General features: G+C 38.5%; 1 protein-coding gene across 3 annotated transcripts in view; it reads left to right on the forward strand.

The window, feature by feature from the left end:
* Acmsd (aminocarboxymuconate semialdehyde decarboxylase) overlaps window positions 1-25481 on the forward strand; it is a 93682-nt gene that overhangs the window by 13350 nt on the left and 54851 nt on the right. For all 3 annotated transcript variants that reach the window (XR_010050775.1, XM_013142633.2, XM_003478596.4), the window contains one exon: window positions 21804-21900. Coding sequence is in view for 2 of the 3 variants with exons in the window: in XM_013142633.2 (XP_012998087.1) it covers window positions 21804-21900 (97 nt within the window). In the remaining variant the exon portion in view is untranslated. The remainder of the gene's footprint in view (window positions 1-21803; window positions 21901-25481) is intronic.

A 25481-nucleotide genomic window follows, 5' to 3' on the forward strand; every position in this document is an offset into this window, starting at 1 on the left:
TTTTCCATCAATTTCTAGGGACAGTTGTGCAGGATATATCAATCTCGGCTGGAGGTTATTATCTTTCAAAGCTTGGATTACTTCCCCCCACGCTCTTCATGATTTGATGGTTTGTGCTGAGAAGTCTGCTGTAATTCTGATGGGTGTTCTCTTGTAAGTGATCTGTTTCTTGTCTCTGACAGCTTTTAATATTCTGTTCTTATATTGATTTCTGGAATTTTGATTATTATATGCCTGGGTGTAACTCTGTTTGGGTTGTAGGTGGCTGGGGTCCTGTATGCCTCATACATCTGAGTATCTTTACCTTTTGCTAAATTAGGGAAATTCTCCTAGATTATTTCTGTGAATAGCCTTTGTAGTTCATTTGTTTGTGTCCCTACTTCTTCCTTTATGTTCTTAATTCTTAAGTTATAGATCCTCTTATCATCTAGCCTTTGTATTATTGCTATTTGTTTCCTTGCTATTTTTAAGAAGTTTTTCATTTCATGCTCCCACATTACAAATCTGTCCTCCAGTTCAGATAATCTATCCTTAGTTTCTTTCAAGCTGTTATGCCAGCTTTCAAAAGGGTTTTTAGTTTCCTTGTAATCTCTTTGAACCTGCTTCATGTATTCTATGTTTTCTCTATTTTCTCCATCAAACAATTCTCCCCTTTTTTTCTGTTCTTCCATTCCACCATCTGTTTTTTCTTGGGCAGTGCTTAGCATTTCTCTATCTATTCTACTTATATCTTGCTTTAGGTCGTTAAATACTTCATTTTTAAACTTGTCTATGAGGCTCTGGAGATATCACTTTATTTCTATTGGTGCCATGTCTGACATTGCATGTTTTCTGTCCTCCTTTTCATTTACCTTTCTTGGATCAGTGTTCTCAGGATTGGGGGCCAAGGACCCTTTCTTTTTGCCTCCTCTTCTCATATTTTTTGTTCCTTCCATACAGGCATATATAGGAGGCCCAGTTTGGTCTTTATCAGTTACAATTTGTTTGAATTGTGCTGGCTAGGTGTTCCCAACCACAGCAATGTACTAGGGAGACACAGACCTGGGCAGCCTCTGCTGGGCCCACCCCTCCAGGTCAACCTACTGAATGCTTCACTGCTAGGGTACACTGCCAGGCACTGGGACCTGGTTTGGGCTAGACTACTGGGTCTTAGTCCACAGCGTCACCCAGGCCAAGCGCTCCCCACCAATCCTGCTTGAGAGGGGAATATGCGACTAAAGTCATTGCAGCGTCCTGTTCTGGCTAGTCTGTCTGGTCCCAGAATGTCCTCTGTTGGAGCCTCCTAGTCTATGGAAGGGTCCTCATTCCTCTCACTCACCACAGGTCAATGCAGGGCTCCCTGCCAGTCCCACTCTCAACTCCATTTGCCAATTCCTGCTCTCAGAGCTTTCGTGTCTCTGTCCCTGCTGTGTCTATTCAGATGCAGCGGTGGCAGGGAATTCAAATCATGGTTTCCAGAGGCATGGGTTGCAGCTTTGGTGCTGAGATTTTATCTGTTCATCCCCAGACATTTCTTTCTTTCAGTCTGGTCCGTACAGTCTGCTCTGAGGCAGGAAAGAGGGTGTGGCACCGGGGAGAGGGTAGCTGTTTAACCTTCTTGGAGATGTCTCTCTTTTTTTTGGTTCCTGTGAGGCAGGCAGATTTGGCGCAGCATGGGGGAAGGAGTCCATGGTGCACACAAGCGGCTCGCTATGCCGGTTCAGAATCCATCAGTTGTTTTCTTGATGGCGGCCATTCTTTCTGGCATGAGATGAAATCTCAATGCTGTTTTAATTTGTATTTCTTGAATGACCAGTGATGGTGAACATTTCTTCACATACTTATTTGCCATTTGTATGTCTTCATCTGAGAAATGTGTGTTCTTCTCAGATGCCCATTTTTGGAGAGGGTTTTGAATTTGGGGGGCCTGATGTTTTTAAATTCTTTATATATTTTGGATATAAGTCCTTTGTCTGAGGGGTTGCTGGCTAAATTTTTTTCCCATTCTGTGGGCTTTCTTTCTACTCTGTTGATGATTTCTCTTGAAGTGCAAAAACTTTTTAATAATATAAGGTCCCAGTTGTTGATTCTTTGAAGTGTTTCCCATGTGGTTTGCATTTTGTTCATGAATTCACTGCCTACCCCTATGTCTCCAAGATGTCTACCAATCTTGTCTCCCAGTAGATTTAGTGTTTCTGTTTTAATACTTAGAACTTTGATCCATTGTGATTTTAGTTTAGTGCATGTTGATCAGCATGAGTCTAGTTTCAGTTTTTGGCATGTGGAGAGCCAATTTTTCCAACACCATTTATTAAAGAGGCTATCCTTCCAGTGAACATGTTTAGCCCCTTTGTCAAATATAAGGTGGCTGAGTGCCTTTGTGTGAGTTGAGTTTGCATCTTCTAATCTGTTCAGGTCTGTTTCTTTGCCAGTATCATGTTAATCTTATCACTGCACCTTTGTAGTATAGTTTGAAGTCAGGAATTGAGATGCCCCCTGACTTGCCTTTATTGCCCAGAAATGCCTTTGCTATTCTAGGTTTCTTCTGTTTCCAAATTAATTTTAGGAGTGTTTTTCAAAATGTGTAAGGTACATTACTGGTTTGATTGGGGTTTCATTAAATCTGTGTAATAGTTTTGGGAGAATGGCCATTTTCACAATGTTGGTTCTTCCTAGCCAAGAGCAAGGAATGTCCTTCCATTTTCTAATATCTTCTTCAATCTCCTTTGTTAATGTAGTAGAATTTTCAGCATATAGATCTTTTACATTCTTGGTTAGGTTGATTCCTAGGTATTTTGTTTTTTATATGCTATTGTGAAAGGCAATATTTCCATAATTTCTCTCTCAGTGAGTTTTTTGTTTGTGTATAGAAATGATATTGATTTTTGAGCACTGACTTTGTATCTAGCTACACTGCTGAATCTGTTTATTACCTCTAGTAGTCTTTTAATGGAGTTTTGGGGGTCTTTTATATAGAGTATCATGTCATCTGCAAATAGTGATAATTTAACTTTGTCTTTTCTGTCTTTATTCCTTTTATTTCTCTCCCTTGTCTGATTGCTCTGGCTAGTACTTCCAGAACTATATTGAATAGGAGTGGTGACAGTGGACATCCTTGTCTTGTTCCCGGTTTTAGAGTGAAAGCTTTCAGTTTTTGTCCATTTAGTATAATGTTGACTGTTGGTTTGTCATAGATGGCCTTTATGAAATTGGGGTAGATACTGTGTATTCTGAGTTACTGAAGGGTTTTTACCATGAATAAGTGCTGGACTTTATCAAAAGCTTTTGCAGCATCTATTGAGATGATCATGTGGTTTTGGTTTTTGGCTCTGTTCATGTGGCATATTACATTTATTGATTTGCATATGTTAAACTATCCCTAAATTCCTGGAATGAATCCCACCTGGTTGTGATATATAATCTTCTTGATGATTTGTTGCATTCTATTTGCCAGTATTTTATTGAGAATCTTTGCAGCAATGCTCATTAGTGAGAATGGGCTATAGTTCTCCTTTGTGGTTGGGTGTTTCTCTGGTTTTGGTATCAGACTGATACTCACCTCCAAGAATGAGTTAGGGAGAAATGCTTCTCTTTCAATTTCATTCAAGAGTTTAAGGAGTGTTGGTATTAAATCTTCTCTAAATTTTTGATAGAAATCAGCTGTGAATTCATCAGGACCTGGGCTTTTCTTTGTTTCTAAGTTTTTAATCACATTTTCAATTTCAATAGCTGTTATTGGGTTGTTCAAAATTGCTATATCTTCTTGATTGAGCTTTGGTCATTAATAAGTTTCTAGAAATCTGTCCATTTCCTGTTTTCCACTCTATGTGAGTAGAAGTTTTCAAAATAGGTGTTCATGATCCTTTAAATTTCCATGAGATCTGTAGTAATTTCCTTCTTTTCAGTCCTTATTGTGTGAATTTGGGTTTTTTTTTCTTTTTCTTGATAAGGTTAGCCAGAGGTTTATCAGTGTTTTTATTCTCTTAAAAAACAGCTTTTTGATTCATTAATTCTTTATTTTTTTTAGTTTCAATTGCATTAATTTCTGTTTCAATCTTTACAATTTCCTCTCTTCTATGAGCTTTGGGCTTAACTTGCTTTTTTTTCTAGAAGCTTGAGATGTAGCATTAAGTTGTTTATGTGTGCTTATGTGTGCTCATCCTGTTTTCTTGATATGACAATTATTGCTATATATTTCCTTCTTAAGATTGCTTTCATTGCATTCCACATATTATGGTATGTTGTTTCCATATTTTCACTGAGTTGTAAGTATTGTTTTATTATTTTTTTATTTTAAAGAGAATAGAAGAAAAGAGAACAAAACAAAGCAAATCAGAACAGGATAATACAAGCAACACAGCACTTCACAACAACACAACCAGACATCAACAGTAACTACCATAATGTCTCTTTACTTGAAAATAGTTGACCTTGTTTTTATACACAATAATATCATACATAACCAAATAGCATAAAACCATTCAAAAGAATGAAAGCATTACAGGATTTCAAAACCAAATAACAGGAAATGAACAATGGCTGCTACACTATCTCATTTTCCTCAAAAAAAATTTTCTATACCATCACACATAATAAAAGCAAATGAAACACAACAGGATATAACCAGTCAAAACAGAAGAACAAAAGCATGGTAGCACTTCAAAATAAGATGATAGTAAACCAGCAATGACTACCATGTCTTGTTTTCTTCAAAATAGCTGTTCATACCATAACACATAATAAAATCAAACAAAACAGAATAAAATGAATCAAACCAGTGAATAAAAGCATTATAAGACTTCAAAGCAATATAATAGGAAACCATGATTATCATAATATATTCCATTATATTCAAAATAGCTGCTCCTACTATCTGACAGTATAAAATCTAACAAGACAAAAGAAAGCCAAACCTTACAAAATTGCATATGCAATGCAAGAGTTCAAGATAAGATAATTTTAAAAATTGACAGTAGTTGCCACCTTTCCCTCCAAGGTATTTCTTCCCTTTGCTCTTACATTAACTATTTTGCTTTTGGATCCCATTAACTCTTTCTATTTCTTATGCTAGGGTTCACATGTATGAGTTTGAACTGCTTCAGCCATAGACATGATCTCCAGTTGCATCCATTTACCTACAGGGGCCTTGAGATTATTCTACTTTATAGCTGGGTAGCTTTCCACTGCATGAAAATACCATATCTTTCTTATTCATCCTGCAGTTTATTGGCAAGTTACTCTTGCTTTTTTTTTTTTTCTGTCACATGGAACAATTGTTTTCTCTCCTTTGATTTTCAGTCTATGAATTTTCTTTCCAGTTAAATGTGTTTCTTGTACACAGTATATTGATAGATCTTGTTTTTCATCCACTTTCTCTGTGTTTCTTTTTATTGCTGACCTGAGGCTGTCTACATTAACGGTTATAACCAACATACATTGTCTCTGCCCTGCTATACTCCTGTTGTTCACCCTCCTCTTTTTCCCCTTCATTCAATTGCCTGTCTTGTTTGGTGATCCTCCTTTACTGCTGTTCCTGGAACCATGGTCATCCTTATCTGTCTCTAGAATATTCTTCAGCACACTCTGTAGGGTTGGTTTGGTGGTCATAAGTTCCTTTAGTTGTTCTTTATCATGGAAGTATCTTATTTTTCCATCAATTTTGAAAGACAGTTTTGCTGGGTAGATCAATCTGGGTTGGAAGTTGTTTTCTTTCAGAGTTCTCACTCCAAAGCCTTCTTGACTTGATGGTTTGTGTTGATAAGTCTGCTGTAATTCTGATTGTTTTTCCTTTATAGGTGATCTGTCTCCTCTCTGTAACAGCTTTTAATATTCTGTTTTTGTGCTGAATTTCTGAGCTCTTGATTATTACAGGCTGAATGTAAATTTACTTTGGTTATGGCTGGTTGGATATACCTCATTATCTGCATGCCAGATCCATTTCCCATGTTTGGGAAGTTTTCTTGTATTACTTCTGTGAATATCCTTTTAATTTCATTTGTGCTGACCCCTGCTTCTTCACTGATACCTATCGCTCTTAAATTATGCTTCCTTGCCTCATCTTGCAGCCTTGAGTTACTTCCTGATCCTGTGTTATTTTTAAGAAATATTTCCTTTCATGATCACCACCTGCAATCCTATCTTCAAGTTTTGAAAGTCTATCTTCAGTCTCTTTCAAGTGCTTTTGCCAGCTCTTGATTGAATTTTTAATTTCTTGCATCTCTCTTTGAATGTTTCATGCATTGTAATTCCTTTCTACATTCATTCAAGGTTTCTATCATTTTCGTATGCTCCTCTCTATTGTTTTGTCTTCTTTAGACCTGGTGAACAATTTTTTCAGTATGTTTGTGATTTCTTCTTTTACTTGAGATGTTATATCTGGTTTGACTGCTTTTACAATCTCATGAAGTTGTTTCCTTACTTCAGTTGCTATCCTCTCAGAAACTTCAGGTGAATGACTTCCATTTCTCTCATGACTGTATCTCCCAGACTTATTTTGTGTGGGTAGAGGTCTGAGTTTTCCCTTTGCTCCTTCATCTTGATGGTCTCCTGGGTTCATCCCAACAAGCTGGTCGAGGGGCCCCAGGCACTTTACACGTTGACTGCCACTGGGCAGTGTAGGGAGATGGGACAGGCACCTGGGTTCCTCTAATTCTAGATTCACAGGGAGGTGACAGGTGTGAAGCAGGCTTCTCCAAACCTATGCAGCTAATCTGTGGCTTCATTGATGATCAGGGTGCATGGAGGTGGGGCTGCTTCTCTCAGTCTGTGTGTCTACATTGGGACTCCCATGATGCTGGCAGACACACAGTTGTGTGTTTGTCTGACTCTGCTAGTGGGTGATGACTGCCTGAGGGAACCAAGGGCCTCCAATCGGGGCCTACGGATGCACAGACCTTACCTGGGTGTGTGTCCCTGCTCCTGCTGACTGCCTGTAGGAAGGAGGCTTCCAGTGGCAGCTCCCTGACAGTGAAGGCAGATCTGCTGGTTCTTTCTGGCCATGCTGGTCTCCTGCAGGACATGGCCTTTTGGCAGCAGTGTGCAGCAGGCAGAGGTAGATCTGTCTGTCTCCCTCAGCCCATGCTGGGCGTGTGGAGGAAAGGACCTTCTGGTGGCAGCACCTGGCAGGCAGAGATGGATCCTCTTCTGGCTATCTCTGCTTGCACTAGGCATGCAGAGGAAAAGGCCTTCCAGTGGTAGTGCCCAGCAGATAGAGGCAGATCTTCGGATCTTCTTCTGGCTCTCTCTGCCTGTGCTGGTCACTCAGCAGAAAGGCCTTCTAGTGGCAGTGCCCAGAAGGCAGAGGCAGATGATCTTTTGGCTCTCTCTGCCCATGCTGGCTACTCAAAGGAAAGGCCCTTCCAGTGGCATCACCTGGCAGGCAAAGGCGGATCTTTGGATCTTCTTCTGGCTCTCTCTGCCCATTATGGGCACTAAGAGGAAAGGATCTTCTGGTGGCAGTGTCTGACAGGCAGAGACAGGTGTTCAGATCTTCTTCTGGCTCCTTCTCCCCACACTGGGCACACCATAAGTATTGTTTTATTTCTTCTTTAATTTCATCTGTAACCCAGTGGTTGTTCAGAAGGTTCTTTATTAATTTTCATGCATTTATGCATGTTTTGCAATGTCTTTTGCCATTAACTTCCAATTTTAGTGCACTATGGTCAGATATATGCATAGGATAGTTTCAATCCCTTTGCATTTAAGAATGCATTATGGTTTATTATATAGTCTATCTTGGAGAATGTCCTATGCACAGCTGAGAAGAATGTATATTCTGATGTGGTTGGGTGGAATACTCTGTAAACATCTACTAAGTGCATTTGCTCACATGTATGATACAGTTCTATTATCTCTTTGCTGACTTCCTGTCTAGTTGATCTATCTCTTTGGGACAATCGAGGTATTAAGGTCCCCTGTTATAATTGTGTTCTTGTATATTTGGTTTTTCATGTCCCTTAGTATTTGTCTCACATAGTTGGGCACTCCTATATTTGGTGCATATATATTTATAATTGTTAGCTTTTCCTCTTGAATTTTTCTACTGACAAGTACATAGTGACCTTCTTTATCTCTTTTAATCATTTTAGGTTTGAAGTTCACATTATTGCAAACAGAAGTTACCCCTGCTTTTCTCTGAGTTCCTTTTGCATGGAATACTGTTTTCCATCCCTTGAGTTTTAATCTATGAGTTTCTTTTTGAGTCAGATGTGTTTCTTGTATACAGTATATTGTGGGATCCTGTTTCTTGATTCATTCTTCAACCTGTTTCTTTTGATAGGTGAATTGAGGTCACTTACATTTGTGGATATAACAGATATGTACTGGCTCAACTTCGTCATGTTATGGTCAAGCTGTTTGTTTTCTGTTTTTCCCCCTTGTTTAATTGCTTTTCCTGTCTGGTGGTTTCTTTCTGTTGTTGTTCTGGAGATTGTGGTTATTTTTATCTTTACCTCATATGTCTTTCAATACTCTTTCTAGGGTTGGTTTGTTGGGTATAAATTTCTTCAGTTGTTCTTTGTCATGGAAGTATATTATTTTCTGGGTACATCAACCTAGGTTGAAAGTTGTTTTGTTTCAGGGCTTGAAACACCTCACTCCAAGCTCAAATTGACTTGAGGATTTGTGCTGAAAAGTCTGCCATGATTCTAAAGGGTTTTCCTTGATAGGTGAATTGTGTCTTTTCTCTAACAGCTTTTGGTATTCTGTTTTTATATGTCTGGGATCTTAATTATTATATGTCTGGGTGTAGATTTATGTTGGTTGTTACTGTTTGGCATTTTATATGACTCAGTTATATGCATATCATATTTTTCCCCATGTTTGGGAAATTTTCTATTACTTCTGTGAATAGTTTACCTATGTCATTTGCATTGACTTCTGCATCTTCATTGATGCCTATTAGTCTTATATTGTTTCTCTTGGCATCATCTTGAAGCTGCCAGATTGTCATTTCATGCTGCTTTGTTATTTTTAAAAGTTCTAGCCTTTCATGATGGCTAATTGGGAACCTATCCTCAAGATCCAAAATTCTATCCTTAGCTTCATTTAAATGGTTTTGCCAGCTTTCAAGAGAATTTTTTGTTTCCTGGATATCTCTGAGTTTGTTTCATGTATTCTGCTTGTTTTCTACATTGTTCATTCAAGGTTTCAGTCAGTTTCCCATGCTCCCGTATTTTTTTTTTATCTATTTCTTCTCTAGCTGTGCTGAGAAACTCCTTTACTAATGTTATTATTTCTGTCCTTACATGAGATTATTTCTAATTTGATTTCCTCTATAGCCTCATGGATTTGTCTTTTTTATTTAATTTGCTATCTTTTCAGAGATTTCTGGTATGTGACTTTTAAAGTCCTCTATTTCAGTGTCTCCTTTACTTGCTCCTGATGGACTAGATGTTTGAGATTGGATTTTGCTTTTCTGTTTTGTCATTTTCACCTTTCAGGATAATATTTGGCCTTTCAAACTAACTAGTCTCACCTATCAGTAGTGTGTATCTTAGGATCCTACTGTGTGGTTGGTGTTTGTCCTATTACTGGGTGCCACAATGAAGAGGTGGGTCAGTCACCTGAATTCCTCCTGCAGGGCCTGTTGGGTGAGTTCTATATTCTTCCTAGGCTGACAAGCCTAGGAGTATTGATGTAATTCAACCCTTAGTTCCTGCTGTTATTATGTCTGCAGGTTGTTCTGAGTCACCAGATCTCCGTTTATAGTGTTTGTCTAGTCTGGGGCCCTACTGTGTCACTGGGTGTCTCATAAGCCCTTTTAATTTTCTCCAGGTTGGGGGAGGCCTTATTGGCACTCTCCTCAACCTACTTGATGTTCTCTGTGTGGAGGAAGGAGTCACCCAAACTCTTGTCAATCTCACCACGGTTCTACTTCTGGAGGGTGCTTGGCTATTGCTCCTGTTTACTCACTGAAGATGACAAACTGTATTCCTATTTTAGGGGTAAACTCACCACACTGATAGAAGCCTGCTGAGGTCTTCTGTTTGGATGAGGGGTTACTGAGTCTCCTATTGACACAGCATGGTTAATCCATTGCAGTGCAAGGTTCTGGGGGAGGGGGGGAGTGGGAGCCAAAGATCAACAGTATCACTAGGTCCAGGAGGGAGGAGGGTCCCAGAGGGCAGCAGCGGGACAGTGCAGGCATGGAAGAGGCCAGCTCAGCTTGGTCCTGCATGCCACTGGAGGTCCTCTAAATTTTCCTTTTTAAATCTAAGCATTTAGTAATAAAGCGACAATTCCCTTGAACTAGCACTCTTTACCTTCAAAAGTAATTCCTATTAATAATTTGGTAGCTATTTTTCCAGATCTTTTCTTATGTTTTACTTAGATATGCATATACATATAGGAATACCATAATATTATTTAATATGTTTAGATATTTTTTAAACTAGATCAGTCAGGTTCCAAACAACACAGATGGAACATTTAAATTTGAGTATTTTGAAAAGACTCTTTTAAGAAATGATTTCTAAAGGTATAGGAATGCGAAGGAGTTAAATTATGCACCATCTTATAGGACAGGTTAAAGAGATTTTACCTTGAAGGTAGTGAAAATCCATTTAGGAATTGTAAGAGGGACAGTGGCAAGATCTGTGTAGGATATTTAAACACTGACTGCTTTGTCAGACTGGGTTGAAGGTTTTCAAAAGCTGAAGCAGACAGATTGGGCTGGAGGCTAAGCAGTAATTCAAGTGAACAGGAGTGTGAACCATGGCTGAGTAGTGAAGGTAGATAGATGCACTGTTGCAGCATACATTTTAGAGATAAAATCAACAGTATTGGGCCAGGGATTTAGCTCAGCAGCATAAGTGCTTGCCTGGCAAGTGAAAGATTGTGAATTCAATCCCCAGTGCCAAAAAAGTCAATAATATTGGGAAATGGGTGAACAATAGCATATTAGACCCAAAAAAGTGAAAAAAACTGACAGATACAAAAAAAAAGATAATGCAGATATCAAGAACAGAAGGACAAACAGATTCAAGAGAGAAGAAAACAGGTTAAGCAAATTGAGTTTGAGGTGGCCACAAGAGGGTCTCTCTATGGAGCTCTCTTAATTCTTGGGCTGTCTAGATATCACTGAAATGATTACAGATTGTTTCCTGGCAACAGGGACTGGGTCATTTGTGCGAACCCAGCACCTCAAGGCCCACCTCCATAACATCTTGATTAGTCTGGGGAGAGGTAGCCTAAATGGGCACTATGCATAGGGGAGGAGAATGGAAATCTGACAGTGAAATACTAAGCTTGAAAATCCATTGCTGAGCTGCGCCTGGCCATCGGTGTGCGGAGGAGGAGCCGCGCGGATCCGGAGCGCCTGCAGAGGCCCCTTCCTTTGTCTGGAGGAGGAGGGGTCCCGGGTTCCTGAGGCACCTCGCCCGGGCCCAGCCGCGCCTGGCCATCGGTGTGCGGAGGAGGAGCCGCGCGGATCCGGAGCGCCTGCAGAGGCCCCTTCCTTTGTCTGGAGGAGGAGGGGTCCCGGGTTCCTGAGGCACCTCGGCCCGGGCCCAGCCGCGCCTGGCCATCGGTGTGCGGAGGAGGAGCTGCGCGGATCCGGAGCGCCTGCAGAGGCCCCTTCCTTTGTCTGGAGGAGGAGGGGTCCCGGGTTCCTGAGGCACCTCGGCCGGGCCCAGCCGCGCCTGGCCATCGGTGTGCGGAGGAGGAGCTGCGCAGATCTGGTGCGCCTGCAGAGGCCCCTTCCTTTGTCTGGAGGAGGAGGGGTCCCGGGTTCCTGAGGCACCTCGGCCCGGGCCCAGCCGCGCCTGGCCATCGGTGTGCGGAGGAGGAGCTGCGCGGATCCGGTGCGCCTGCAGAGGCCCCTTCCTTTGTCTGGAGGAGGAGGGGTCCCGGGTTCCTGAGGCACCTCGGCCTGTGCCCAGCCGCGCATAGCCATCTGCGTGCGGAGGAGGAGCTGGGTAGATCCGGAGTGCCCGCAGGAGGCCCTTCCTTTGTCTGGAGGTCTGTGGATATCTCTGCAAGCAGGGAGGGATCACAGGCTCCTGAGGCACTGCGGTCTGTGGTGAGTACCCTAACCCGGCTGCGATCCAAGAGCTGTGGATCTACCAAGGGGCAGGTGGGCGCACAATGTCCCTGAGGCCCAGCTTGTCTGGAACCGCGGAGTTCTGAACAAGCAGAGAAGGGCCATTGGTTCTGCAGGCCCAATGGCCTGGGGTAGCGCGGTGCCAGAGTCTCAGTAGCTGCAAACATAGAAGGGGATTTTCAACAGATCCTGAGGAGGCTTTCAAATAACACTTGAAACACAGAAATATAGGAAAATGACAAAACGAAAGACCAAATTACAACCTCAAACCTCCAGCCCATCTCAGGAAACCCTAGGAGAAGTGTATTTAGAAGAAAATATATCCCATCCTCCTCATATATTAGACACAATAGCTACTGAAGTTGACAAGCAACTCCAGGAAGCTTTAAAGAAATTCAAACTCGAAATAATTTCCCAGATAAAAGAAGAAATGATAAAAGAAATGAAAGAGATTCTAAATATATCTAAAGAAAACACAGATAAAAAATTGGAGGAATTAAACAAAAAGATAGAATCCCTAGATGAGCAATATAAGAAACAAACAGAATACATAATGCAGATGCACAGAGATATACAGGAAATAAAAAACTCCACTGAAAGTTGTAAAAACCGCCTTAATGAAAGTGAAGATAGAATTTCAGACCTTGAAGACAGGATTGCAGCAAGTGAACAGGAAAGGAAAGATCTTTTAAAAATAACAAGGAATCAGGAAACAACAATTCAACAACTGCAAGATGATGCAAAGAAGAATAACATAAGAATGATAGGGATTAATGAAAAAGAAGGAGACAACATAAAGGATATCAAGAGGATATTTAGAGAAGCAATAGCTGAAAACTTCCCAAGCATGAGATCAGAAACTGACATCAGGATCAGTGAAGCATATAGAACTCCAAATAGTCATAACCAAAATAAAACTACACCCAGACATATAATAATCACCATCCCAGAAATCCAACACAAGAATAGATTATTAAAAGCTGTCAGAGAGAAAAGACAGATCACTTATAAAGGAAAACCTATCAGAATCACAGCAGACTTCTCATCACAAACAATAAAGTCAAGAAGAGCATGGAGTGAAGTATTCCAGATCCTAAAGCAAAATGATTTCCAACCTAGACTGATATATCCTGCAAAACTATCATTTAAAATAGATGGTGAAATACGATACTTCCATGACAAAGAACAGCTGAAGAACTTCATGAACACCAAACCAACCCTGCAAAAAATATTGAAAGACAGTTTAGATACACAAAGGAAAAAACCACTAAGCAAAGCAAATAATTAAACAGAACAGAAAGATAAAGATGCAACAGCAGAGAGATAAGAATCCTACAATTAAACAACATTTAACAGTAATAACCATTAATGTAAATGGTCTCAATGCACCAATCAAAAGAAACAGACTAGCAGAATGGATCAAGAAACAAAATCCAACCATATGCTGTTTACAGGAAACCCATCTAACCCAGAAGGATACTCACAGACTGAAAGTCAAAGGATGGAAAACAATTCTTCATGCAGCAGGAATCCAAAAAAAGGCAGGAGTAGCCATTCTGTTTGCAGACAACGTGAACTTTAAACCAACAATGACCATAAAGGACAAAGAAGGTCACTACATACTCGTAAAGGGAAAACTCCAAGAGGAAGAGATAACTATCTTAAATATATACGCACCAAACTCCAGAGCGCCCAGTTATATAAAACAATTATTAACAGAAATGAAAACTCAAATTATCAGTAACACAATTGTAACGGGAGACCTTAATACGCCATTGACACCAAGGGACAGATCGACCAGACAGAAAATGAGTAAAGAAATAACAGAACTGAATCATACCTGTGAACAAATGGGTTTGATAGACATATACAGAATGTTCCACCCAACAACATCAGAATGCACATTCTTCTCAGCAGTACATGGATCATTTTCTAAAATAGACCATATATTAGCTCATAGAACATATTTAAACAAGTGCAAAAGAGCTGAAATCATCCCTTGCATGTTATCGGATCACAGCGCTCTGAAATTAGAAATTAATGATAAAAGATACCGCAAAAATCCCACAAACACATGGAAACTGAATAACACACTCTTGAGTAATCAGTGGGTCACAGAAGAAATTAAAGAAGAAATCAAACAATATCTAAAAGAAAATGAAAATGCAGATACAACTTACCAGAATCTGTGGGATGCAATGAAAGCCGTCCTGAGAGGAAAATTTATTGCACTGAGTTCCCACATCAGGAAAACAGAACGAATACAAATAAATAACTTGATGCTACACCTCAAACAGCTAGAAAAAGAAGAGCGAGTCAAGCCCAAAGCCAAAAGAAGAGAGGAAATTATAAAAATCAGAGCAGAAATCAATGCAATAGAGACTAAGAAAACAATCCAAAGGATCAACAAATCAAAGAGTTGGTTCTTTGAAAGAATAAATAAAATCGATAAGCCCCTAGCCAACCTTATTTAAAAAAGGGAAGAAAAAGCTCAAATTCATGCAATAAGAAATGAAAAAGGAGAAGTCACTACAGACCCAATAGAAATACAGAAGATCATCAACACCTATTTTGAAAACCTCTACTCTCAAAAGTTTGATAACACAGAAGAAATAGACAGATTCTTAGAAGCATATGAAGTGCCAAAGCTAGATCAAGAGGATGTAAAACTGTTGAATAACCCAATCTCTGTTACTGAAATTGAAAATGTAATTAAGTCCTTACCCACCAAGAAGAGCCCAGGCCCAGACGGATTCACTGCAGAATTCTACAAGAAATACAAAGAAGACCTAATGCCGACACTCCTCAAACTATTCAATGAAATTGAAAGGGAAGCAATCCTTCCTAAGTCATTCCTGGAAGCAAATATCACTCTAGTACCAAAACCTGAGAAAGACCCAACTAAAAAAGAGAACTATAGACCGATCTCCCTAATGAACACAGATGCAAAAATCCTCAATAAAATATTGGCAAATAGGATCCAGCAAATCATCAAGAAGATTATACACCATGACCAAGTGGGATTCATCCCAGGAATGCAAGGATGGTTCAACATACGCAAATCAATAAATGTAATCCACCATATCAATAAAGCCAAAAATAAGAATCACATGATCATTTCTATAGATGCAGAAAAAGCCTTCGATAAGGTCCAACATTTATTCATGATAAAAACTCTACAGAAAATTGGAATAGATGGTCTTTACCTCAATATAATAAAGGCCATTTATGACAAACCAACAGCCAGCATCATACTAAATGGCCAAAAATTGAAAGCCTTTACTTTAAAATCAGGCACAAGACAAGGATGTCCTTTATCACCACTCCTATTTAATATAGTACTGGAAGTACTAGCCAGAGCAATTAGGCAAGAAAGAGAAATAAAAGGGGTAAAGATAGGAAAAGAAGAAGTTAAGTTGTCATTGTTTGCAGATGACATGATACTCTACATAGAAGACCCCCTAAGCTCCATTGAAAGACTCTTAGATACAATAAATAAATTCAGTAATGTGGCTGGATACAAAATCAATACTCAGAAATCAATAGCATTCCTATACACAAACAACAAAACCACAGAGAGGGAAATAAGGGAAACTGGACTATTCACATTAGCAAGCAAAAAAATGAAATATTTAGGAATTACTCTTATGAAAGAAGTGAAAGACTTATACAGTGAAAACTATATTACACTGAAAAAGGAAATTGAAGATGATCTCAGAAAATGGAAAGACATCCCTTGCTCATGGATAGGAAGAACAAACATTGTGAAGATGGCCATTCTCCCAAAACTCTTATACAGATTCAATGCAATCCCAATAGAAATACCATCAACATACCTTATAGATCTAGAGAAATCACTCCTAAATTTCATCTGGAACCAGAAGAGACCTAGAATCGCAAAAGCAATTCTAAGCAGCAAAGACAAAGCAGGAGGCATCACAATCCCTGACTTGAAATTATACTACAAAGCAACAGTAGTAAAATCAACATGGTATTGGAATCAAAACAGAGCTGAAGATCAATGGAATAGATTAGAAGATACAACCACAACTACAAACACACTCAACCACCTTATCTTCGATAAAGGAGCCAAGCAGGTTCACTGGAAGAACGACAGTCTCTTTAATAAATGGTGCTGGAAAAACTGGCTCTCCATTTGCCGAAAACTAAAGCTAGACCCATGTCTATCACCATGTACTAAATTAAAATCTAAATGGGTCAAAGATCTGAATATTAAAACAGAAACGCTAAATCTATTGGAAGACAAATTGGGTAGAAACATAGGAGACATAGGAGTAGGTAGAGAATTCATGAATAGGACTCAAACTGCACGGGAAATACTTCCCAGAATCAATAACTGGGACCACTTCTTATTAAAAAGTTTTTGCATGTCAAAAGAAATCTCCAGCATAGTGAAAAGAAAACCCACAAACTGGGAAAAGATTTTAGTGAACTCTCTCTCAGACAAGGGACTCTTGTCTAAAACATATAAAGAATTAAAAAAACTCAGACCTTCAAAATTCAAAGATCCAATCCAAAAATGGGCATCTGAGATGAATACGCAATTCTCAGATGAAGAAATGCAAATGGCAAATAAATACATGAAAAAATGCTCATCATCATTGGTCATTAGAGAAATGCAAATTAAAACCACACTGAGATACCATCTCACTCCTGAAAGAATGGCCAGGATCAAGAAAACCAACAACAACAAATGCTGGAGAGGCTGTGGGGAAAAAGGAACTCTCCTGCACTGTTGGTGGGAGTGTAGACTGGTACAGCCTTTGTGGAGGTCTGTCTGGAGGTTTCTCAAAAAGTTGGGATTGGAAATCCCATTTATTCCAGCTATTCCACTTCTAGGCATATTCCCAGAAGAACTGAAAGCATCATACCACAGGGATATATGTGCACCTATGTTTATAGCAGCACAATTTGTAATCGCCAGATCTTGGAAACAACCCAAGTGTCCATCAACTGAGGAATGGATAAAAAAGTTGTGGTATTTCTATACAATGGAGTATTATTCAGCTATAAAGAAGGATCGCATTGAGATATTTATCAATAAATGGGCGCAGCTTGAGACCATACTCATAAGCGAAATAAATCAATCTCGCATGTATGAATACCGAATAGTTTCCCTAATGTAAGTAATGATTCAAATATATAAAAATATGTGATAATCATGATTCCCCATTATGTGGCCTTGAAGCCTTATAAAATTTTCACTTATTAATTAGAAAGGCTTTACTCTGGGCTTTTTGATATGGAAATATTTGAAGCTATAGTATATGAAGTTTTATCCAAATATTTTAAGGAAAAAGACAGACACTATGGTAACTACTATTCTTTAAAAAAATTATTTAGCTATTTCTTATGTTTATTTTAATTAAGGGAAAAACTTAAAAAATTAGGATATATAGTAGTAACTCTTTTTGATCTCCTATTAACTTGTTTTGAAGTCCTGTAATACTCCCAAGATCTTGTTTTGACTGATTAGACTCTGTTTTTATATTCTGTGCGATAGTAGCAAGTTTGAAGGTATAGGCAACTAATTTGAAGGCAATAAGATTCACAAAGATGCCCATTCTGGTTTGACTATTGTCTCCTTTGGAAGTCCTGTAATGTTCACAATGCCTAGGTTTTGTTGGTCTTGTTCTCCACTGTTTTGTCCGGCTTTGTAATATCTAATGAGATGGACAATTCATTTTAAGGAAACAAGAGACAATGTTGATAACCATTGTTGATGACCTTGTACTCTGTTCTACATCATGTGCTATGTCTATCCTTGGTTTTGACTTACAGCTTTGTTTTGCCATATTTGACTTTATTCTCTCCCCCGCAAAAAAGTAATAAGAACTAAGGAGTAATAAAATCCAAAATGTGTAAATTTTGTTATAAAAAAGAGAGGGAGGGGAAAAAAAAAGAGCTCTAACGGATATAACAACAAGTGTGTTTAGGGATGTTAAATAGCTGACCATATTAATGTTTTTGGATCATTGAACACAGCTGTTTGCAGTCTCTCCCTTTGAATGTCTACTTTGTATTCTTTGATACTGTGATTTGAGCAACTATTTCCAAGATGATATTATGTAATCTATTAACAGGTGATTTCTTACTGTTATGGTTTTTTTTTTGTAGTTCTGTATTATGTGTAACCTTACACTGCTTTGTTTTGTTTTGTGTTTTTCTCTTTTTCCTCTTGAATAAAAAAAAAAAGAAAGAAAGAAAATCCATTGCTGATGAGACACGCAGTACCAGGTAATAATTATATTTGAACTTGTTGGGGGATAGTAATAGAACTAAAACTTAAGAGTCAGGAACTCCACAGGTTAGGCTCCCTCAGATTTAGACTATGAGACTGATATTCACATACAGTAAGTGCATAAAGGAGTACTCTTCATTTAAAAATGTCAGAAGGGAAGAGAAGAAAGAAAGATAAACCAGGGAGGAATATGGGGTTGTCATGTAGTCTCAATAGAGACTTCAACTTAACTTACATGGGGCTTTGAAGCTATCCTTTGCATTTGTCCTAAGTTGGGAGGAAAAAAGCCAAGGAAGAGAGGCTTTTACACCTCCATAATGATCAGTGATGGGAAATGGACTTCCCTGGAAATGTAACAGGACTTGAGGGTAGCAGTTCATTTCAGACAAAACTGTTTCCTTGGGAACTAACATCTACAAGCTGTCTACTGGAAATACTCCCAGTAGCTGGAAAAATAAGTCCTCTTTTTTCTTGAAGGGAGATCTGGATGGCACATCACACCACATTCCTGCAGAAAAACCTTACACATTTTTATTTTAAGCTCTTATATTATAGTGGTTGAACCTGAGGACCCAGGATGGTAAGTGGTCCACACATAGGATCCAAGGCCTTTGATCCCAACAGTATTATATATTGCACTATACCTTGTTTTTCTGGATTTTAAAATATTTAGAAGTGAATTTAAAATGGGTTGTCTGGATAGTGATGATGGCCTGAGGAAATTATTTAACTAAAAAAAATTGGTTTTGAGAGTTTAGAAAAATGAGATTGGATTCTGGTGGCATAAATTAGAGCAGTTTGCTCTAATTACTTTAGTATTAGCTTACTTTAAATCTTTGTTGGTATTGAGATCAATATTAAAAAGCAGGACCTAGAAACTTCTTATTTCCTCCTTTATCATCGACTACTGATCCTTGGAGCACATGTATAGCCTTGTAAAGACTCTGGGTTCCTGAATGTAAGTTAAGGGAGATCAGGAGTTGATTCTTTACAATCACTGTCAGAGGCAGGAGTTGTGGCACAATGACACTCATTATCATTTATCTTTTTAATAATGGCCATCCTAAAAAAGGGTAAAGTCATATCTTATTTTGGTTTTAATTTGCATTTTCCTGATGACTAGAGATGTTGAGTCTTTTTCATATACCCATCAACTAAGACCATATGTCTTCTTTTGAAAAAAATTTTTTTTTCTTTTTTTGAGACAGAGTCTCACTATGCAGTTCAGACTGGCCTTGAGCTGATTTTGTAGCCCAGGCTGGCCTTGAACTGGAAACGATCCTCCTGCCTCAGCCTCTTGAGTGCTGGAATTATAGGCATGCGCCATCACAGATGTTTACTGTAAACTGTTTTTTCAAGTCTTTACTTATTTTCAGTTGAGTTACTTGAGTTTTGTTTGGTTGTTTTGGATTTGGTTTTGTTTTGTTTGCTACTAAATTACTTATACATTTGGCCTATGTTATCTCTGTATCAGATGTATGGTTTTCTAATACTGTACTTTCTCTCACTCCACAGACTTAAATTTTCCTTTGCTATGCATTAGTAGTTAATGTCTCTAACTTTGTTGTTTTTGTTCAATATTGCTTTCACTATTTAGGGTCCTTTATGGCTTCATACAAATTTTAAACTCATTTTTTTATTTCTGGGAAAACTTTCAATGGAGTTTTGATAAAGATTTCATTGTATTTATAGGCTTTTTGTATAATCTATACATTTTAACAATATTAACTGCTCCAACCCATGGCCATAGATTTCCATATATTTGTGTTTTCTTTAATTTCCTTTAGCAATATTTTATAGTTTTCAATATATGGATCTTTCATCTCTTTGATTAAATTTATTCCTAGTATTTTATCTTTTGTGATATTATTACAAATGGAATTATTTTCTTGATTTACTTTTCAGATAGCCCAACTATTACCAGTCTTTGTGCTGATACTGCATCTTTCAACTTTATTCATTTACTTATTAGTTATAACAGGGTTTTTTTGGAGTCCTTTCTTACAAATAAAGGCAATTTTTCTTGTTCCTTTCTGATTAGGTACTCCCCCCGCCAACTAATTGCTTTATCTAAAACCTTTAGTACTATATTGAATAGAAGGAGCAAAAGTTGACAACCTCATCTCATTCCTGATCTTAGAAGAAAAGCTCTCAACATCATCAAGTATGACATTAGGTGTGAGATTATAATACATGAAATTTATTATATTGAGGTACATATACTCTAAAGCTAACCTATTGAAAATTTTTATCATGAAAGATTGTTGATATTTGCCAAGTACTTTTTCTGTATCTTTTGATAAATCTGTATAGTTTCCTAACATAATCTTAAGTAGGATTACCAGCAATTTCTTTTCTGAGTATATAGTCAAAGGAAATTAAATCAGTATGTTGCAGAGAAATTGCTCTCTCATGTTAACTGCAACAGTATTCACCCTTTTAAAAAAAAGGAAATATCATCAAACTCATTATTTGCAACAACCACCTGAATGAACCTAGAGGTTATTGTGTTAAATAAAATAAGTCAGGCACAGAAAGATAAATACAACATTAACTTATTTATGGATCTAAACAAGTCAAACTCAAAAGCAGTTAGTGAAATGGTGATTTCCAGGGACTGGGAACAAGGTGGGGTGGAAAGGGATGAGAAGAGACAAGAAAAGTTTAAAGTATATAAAATTTCAGGAGAAATAAATTCAAAAAATGTATTTTACTACATCATGACTATAATTATTAATACTGTATTATATACTTGAAAATTACGAATAATTTTGTGCTCTTACCACAAAAATTAATTGATATATTAATTTTATTTAGCTATTCTACAAAACACACGTATGTCAAAACATCATGTTATCAACCAAAATATATAAAATACTATCTGTCAATTTAAAAACACACAATTTTTAAGAGGTAGGATACCTAGGCAGGCAGGGTGCATGGTGGAATTGAGCATCTCAGCACCAAATTCTGTACACGCTTTTACACACTTTTAGTTTGATTCACTTCATTGTTCCCTCCTCCTATGTATGTTGACATGAGTGGGACTTGCCCTGCTAAACAAAGCACTGGTTTTCACTGTCTATATGTTGCTTCTGAAAAAAGAAGAAGGTTAGACTATTGTCTATCTCAAAGGTTCCTGCCAATTCTAAAATGTTATAGAGCTAAAATTTTCCAGACATTGGGCTATCCTCTTGGATCTTACAGCCAGTAGTTCACATAATCAAAGTGATCATCCCTCCTTAGTCATGCAGACCCAAAGGCTATGACCATGATATTACTACCACTCTGTCCAATTACTGAAAACCACAGAGCACATTTCTTCAACTCCAAGACAAAGCAAGGCATGAGGAAGAAAAGTTGAATTCTTTTAATGAGTAGATTTCCATATCCATGTCAATTAAGTTTTTTAAAATTCCTAAAAAATATTAGAGAAGAAACATGTTCCAAAGCATACAAAGAAAGATTAACCCAAGTAGATTTTTTTAGGTGATCTTTTACTGATTTGAATTTTCTCCTCAGGGAGAAGCAAAGATGGTAAAAGATGGCAAAGTCTTCAGGGTGATCCAAGAGAACTGTTGGGATCCAGAAGTTCGGATTAGAGAAATGGATCAGAAAGGTATTTGCAATGAGAAATGGTTTGCATCTGACATAAAAGCAATGTCTGTCTTTAGAGTTAGCTGACCATTCGGTATGATTTACTTGATAACAACTTCCAATTGCATTTTCTCTATCAGGTCCAGCTATTCTAGCTTTACTAGTGGGAGGAGGGACCTTCCATTACAGTGTTTTTAGACTGTGGATTTAAATGATTTAAAATTCTCTATACCCTTTGTCTTAGTCACTTTTTTATTGTTAGGACAATACCTGACACCTAAAACTCAAAGGAAAGGTTTGTTTTGGTTCACATTTACAATCCATGGTCAAGTAGCTCCAAAGAGCAGGACATCATGGCAGATGGTCATCGTAAAGTAAAGCTCCTCACATCACGGCACCAGGGAAACAGACAGCACAACAGGACAATCATTGAAGGGAGTTATACCCTTCCAGGACATGCCCCTAGTAACTCACCTCTTTTGACCATGTCCCACTTTCTAATAGCACATTTAGCTATGAACTCATCTGTGAAGTAGTCCACCATGAATATAGTGTTTCATGATCCAATCACCTTACAAAAGCCCTGTCTATAATCACATGAGGCTTTAGAGTAATGTCTAGGCATAAACCTTATCTTTATACCCCTGACCCCTCACAGACTCATGCACATCTCTTTATGCAAAATGCATTTAGTCTATCTCTGAGTATTGCCAAAAGCCTAATAGTTTCAGTATTGCTGAAAAGTTCAACTCCAAAGAAAGTCTCCTCTGAGACTCAAGGCAAATTTTTAGCTGTAATCACCTATAAAAATCAAAAAGAAATTTAAACCCTGCCAAATATACAATGGAGCAAGGTAAACATTCTCATTCTAAAAGGAAGTAATGCAGGATAAAAACCAACAGGATCAAAGAAATACTGAAACTCAGCAGGGAAAATATTAAATTCTGTAGCTCTGTGTCCAGCACACAGGGTAAGTTTCAGTGAGATGTGGAATACAAAGGTTTTGTGGAATTCTGCCCCTGTAGCATTGCCTGTGGTTGCAGACCCTATGACCTTTTTCTTGGGCTGACTTTGTTTCTTCCATGCAGCTTTTCTCAGTTGCTCCACATTCCTGGCTTCTTTGATTTCTCAGGGTCCACTTCACTTTTGGCTTCACTCTCACAGCTTCACATACTTCCCTCTTAGGGACACACTGTCTGGCTTCTAAGGCCTTCCTCTGAAATCTGGGTGAAAGCCTCCTGATCCCACTCATGGTATCAAAATCTGTATCAGGAAGAATTCAGTAAAGGAACAGATTTAATATGATTATATAAACAATTTACTAGATAGGCTTACAGTGGCCACCTGCAAAATCAAGGGTAGAAGATTGCAAAATGGCTGTCTGCATGGTGATAACCAGAGGGTTCAGTCAAAGGTCAAAGGCCTGGAGCTCACTGCAGAGTCCAGTGTAAAAGCCAAAGGGCTGGCATTGGAAGGTGTCTGTACTGAAAACCTGAAGGAATGGGAGACAAACATTCAAAAGCAAAGCAAAGACCAGAGCACCCTCAACAAACAAAAAGGGAAAACTTCTCTCTTCTTTGTTCCCTTTTTATTCTATCCAGGCTACTAGCTTATTGGCTAATGACACCACACACACACACACACACACACACACACACACACACACACACAGAGCTTTCCTAACTTATTCAAGTTGGGCTAACATATCACAATTAACTATATCCTGTCTACAGAGTATATCACCAAAAATTTGCCAGAGGCATTTATTTAAGCTTTTTTTAGTTCAAATATGTAATGTTAACTTATTATAGAACCAATTAAAAAGTTAGAAATCACAGATTAATGATACCAATGGCGTGTTTAGTCAGACTTGGGATTTAATTTCTGTAGTTTGTCTCAGTGTACTATACACAGAACACATCCACTGACACATAAAGGTGGAGGTGAAATAAGATTTTAAAAATTCAAAATCAACTCGATAATCTCAGGATACTCTTATGATGAAAACCCAGAAAAAAGGAAATTTTTCTTTCAAAGCTGAATTTCTAACAATTTCTAAGAACTTCTTGCATTCTTTATCTGCCATCTAAAAAAAAAAACAAAAAAGTCCTCACAATATAAAAGAACTTCAAACACTAAAATACAATATTACACCCATGTTATACTATTACTACTACCTGAAGAAAGCACATGTTAAGGAAATGTGTCAAGCCTTCTCCATACAAGTCAGCAATGCCCACAAGATTATGATGGGGAACTAACTTGCCACCACCAATATTGTCTGGCCAAAATTCTTATACCTAGATTTGAATCAAAACAAGCAATTTATACAAAAACAAATTTGTTAAAAGTTCAGATAAATGTACAGAAATGGTAGGAGATTTTATTTTATTCCAAGGTCTGAAACACAAAAAGGAATCAACTTGACAGTCCAAAATGAGTAGGTGGTCTCTGGCATATAAGAATGGCATAGGATGCTTTTGTCTAATAATTACTTTATGTATCTCTAACAACTAAAAATATATCTAAGTGGCATTCAGATTACACTATAAAGAAAGCCTAAATCACTTCTGTGGACTACTGTACAGAATGTATTATAGATACTCCAAGTGTATAATGAAATGGGAAGGACACTAGAAAACAACATGTCTCTTAGATTTACAGCAAAAAGCAAAGTTTTGCCATCAATGCAAAGCAAGAAGAAAGACCCATTTTTTAAAAGAGATAAGCAGTGCAAATGAAATTCTGATGATTGGTGTCAGATATCATTATTTATGGCTACAGAATAGATGAAGTACATGACTCTTTTTTGGTTGTTGTTCTGTGTTTAATTCCATGATTGTCTTTAACAGATCCATCATGACTAATTCTTACTGAGTTTTGAATTTGTACCATGTGCTGCTCAAACATCCAATGTGCATTAATTTATTTAATCTTGGGAGCCTGCTTGGGCCTTGCCAATAGCCTTCTCTTGGCCTGGAGAGCACCACAGCCACTGCCGCCATCTGAAGGAGGGAGCTGAGCTGAGCTGCGGGGGGCCTGCTGGGGGCTTGCCAGCGACTTTCTCTTGGCTTGGAGAGCACCGCTGCCACTGCTGCAGCCTTAAGGAGTGAGCTGCACTGTGGAGGAGGTTTGAGGCTGCCTAGGCGGTGCAGGTGACCTTCTTTCAGCCCTGGGAGCATTGCCACCCAAGGAGGTGGATGCTGCACAACATCCAATCCCCAGGAGAGTTTCAGATCCTGGCTCTGGGTGGTTGGGGGCCCGCTGGGCTTGCACACTACATTGGGCTTGGCAGGATTTGGGCCCACCTGGATAGAGCCTGATGGCTTTCTTTCATTCCGGAGAGCTTTACTGCAGGAGGAGGGAGCGATGCAGCATGGGGAGGCTTTAGGCCTACCTGAGCCACGCCTGGTAACGTTCTTTTCATCCGGGGGCCTCACTGGCCAAGGAGGGAGCTACACTATCAGAGGAGTCCCAGCAGCTCAGGACATAGGAGACAATTTCCAACACGCCCAGGGGAAGCTTTGGAACAACACTTGAAACACGGAAATATAGGAAAATTACAAAACAAAAGACCAAAATGTAATCTCAAACATCCAGCCC

Source organism: Cavia porcellus, unplaced genomic scaffold, assembly GCF_034190915.1.
Source record: "Cavia porcellus strain 051 isolate PalLab524CR breed Dunkin Hartley unplaced genomic scaffold, mCavPor4.1 scaffold_12, whole genome shotgun sequence".
NCBI lineage: Eukaryota > Metazoa > Chordata > Mammalia > Rodentia > Caviidae > Cavia > Cavia porcellus.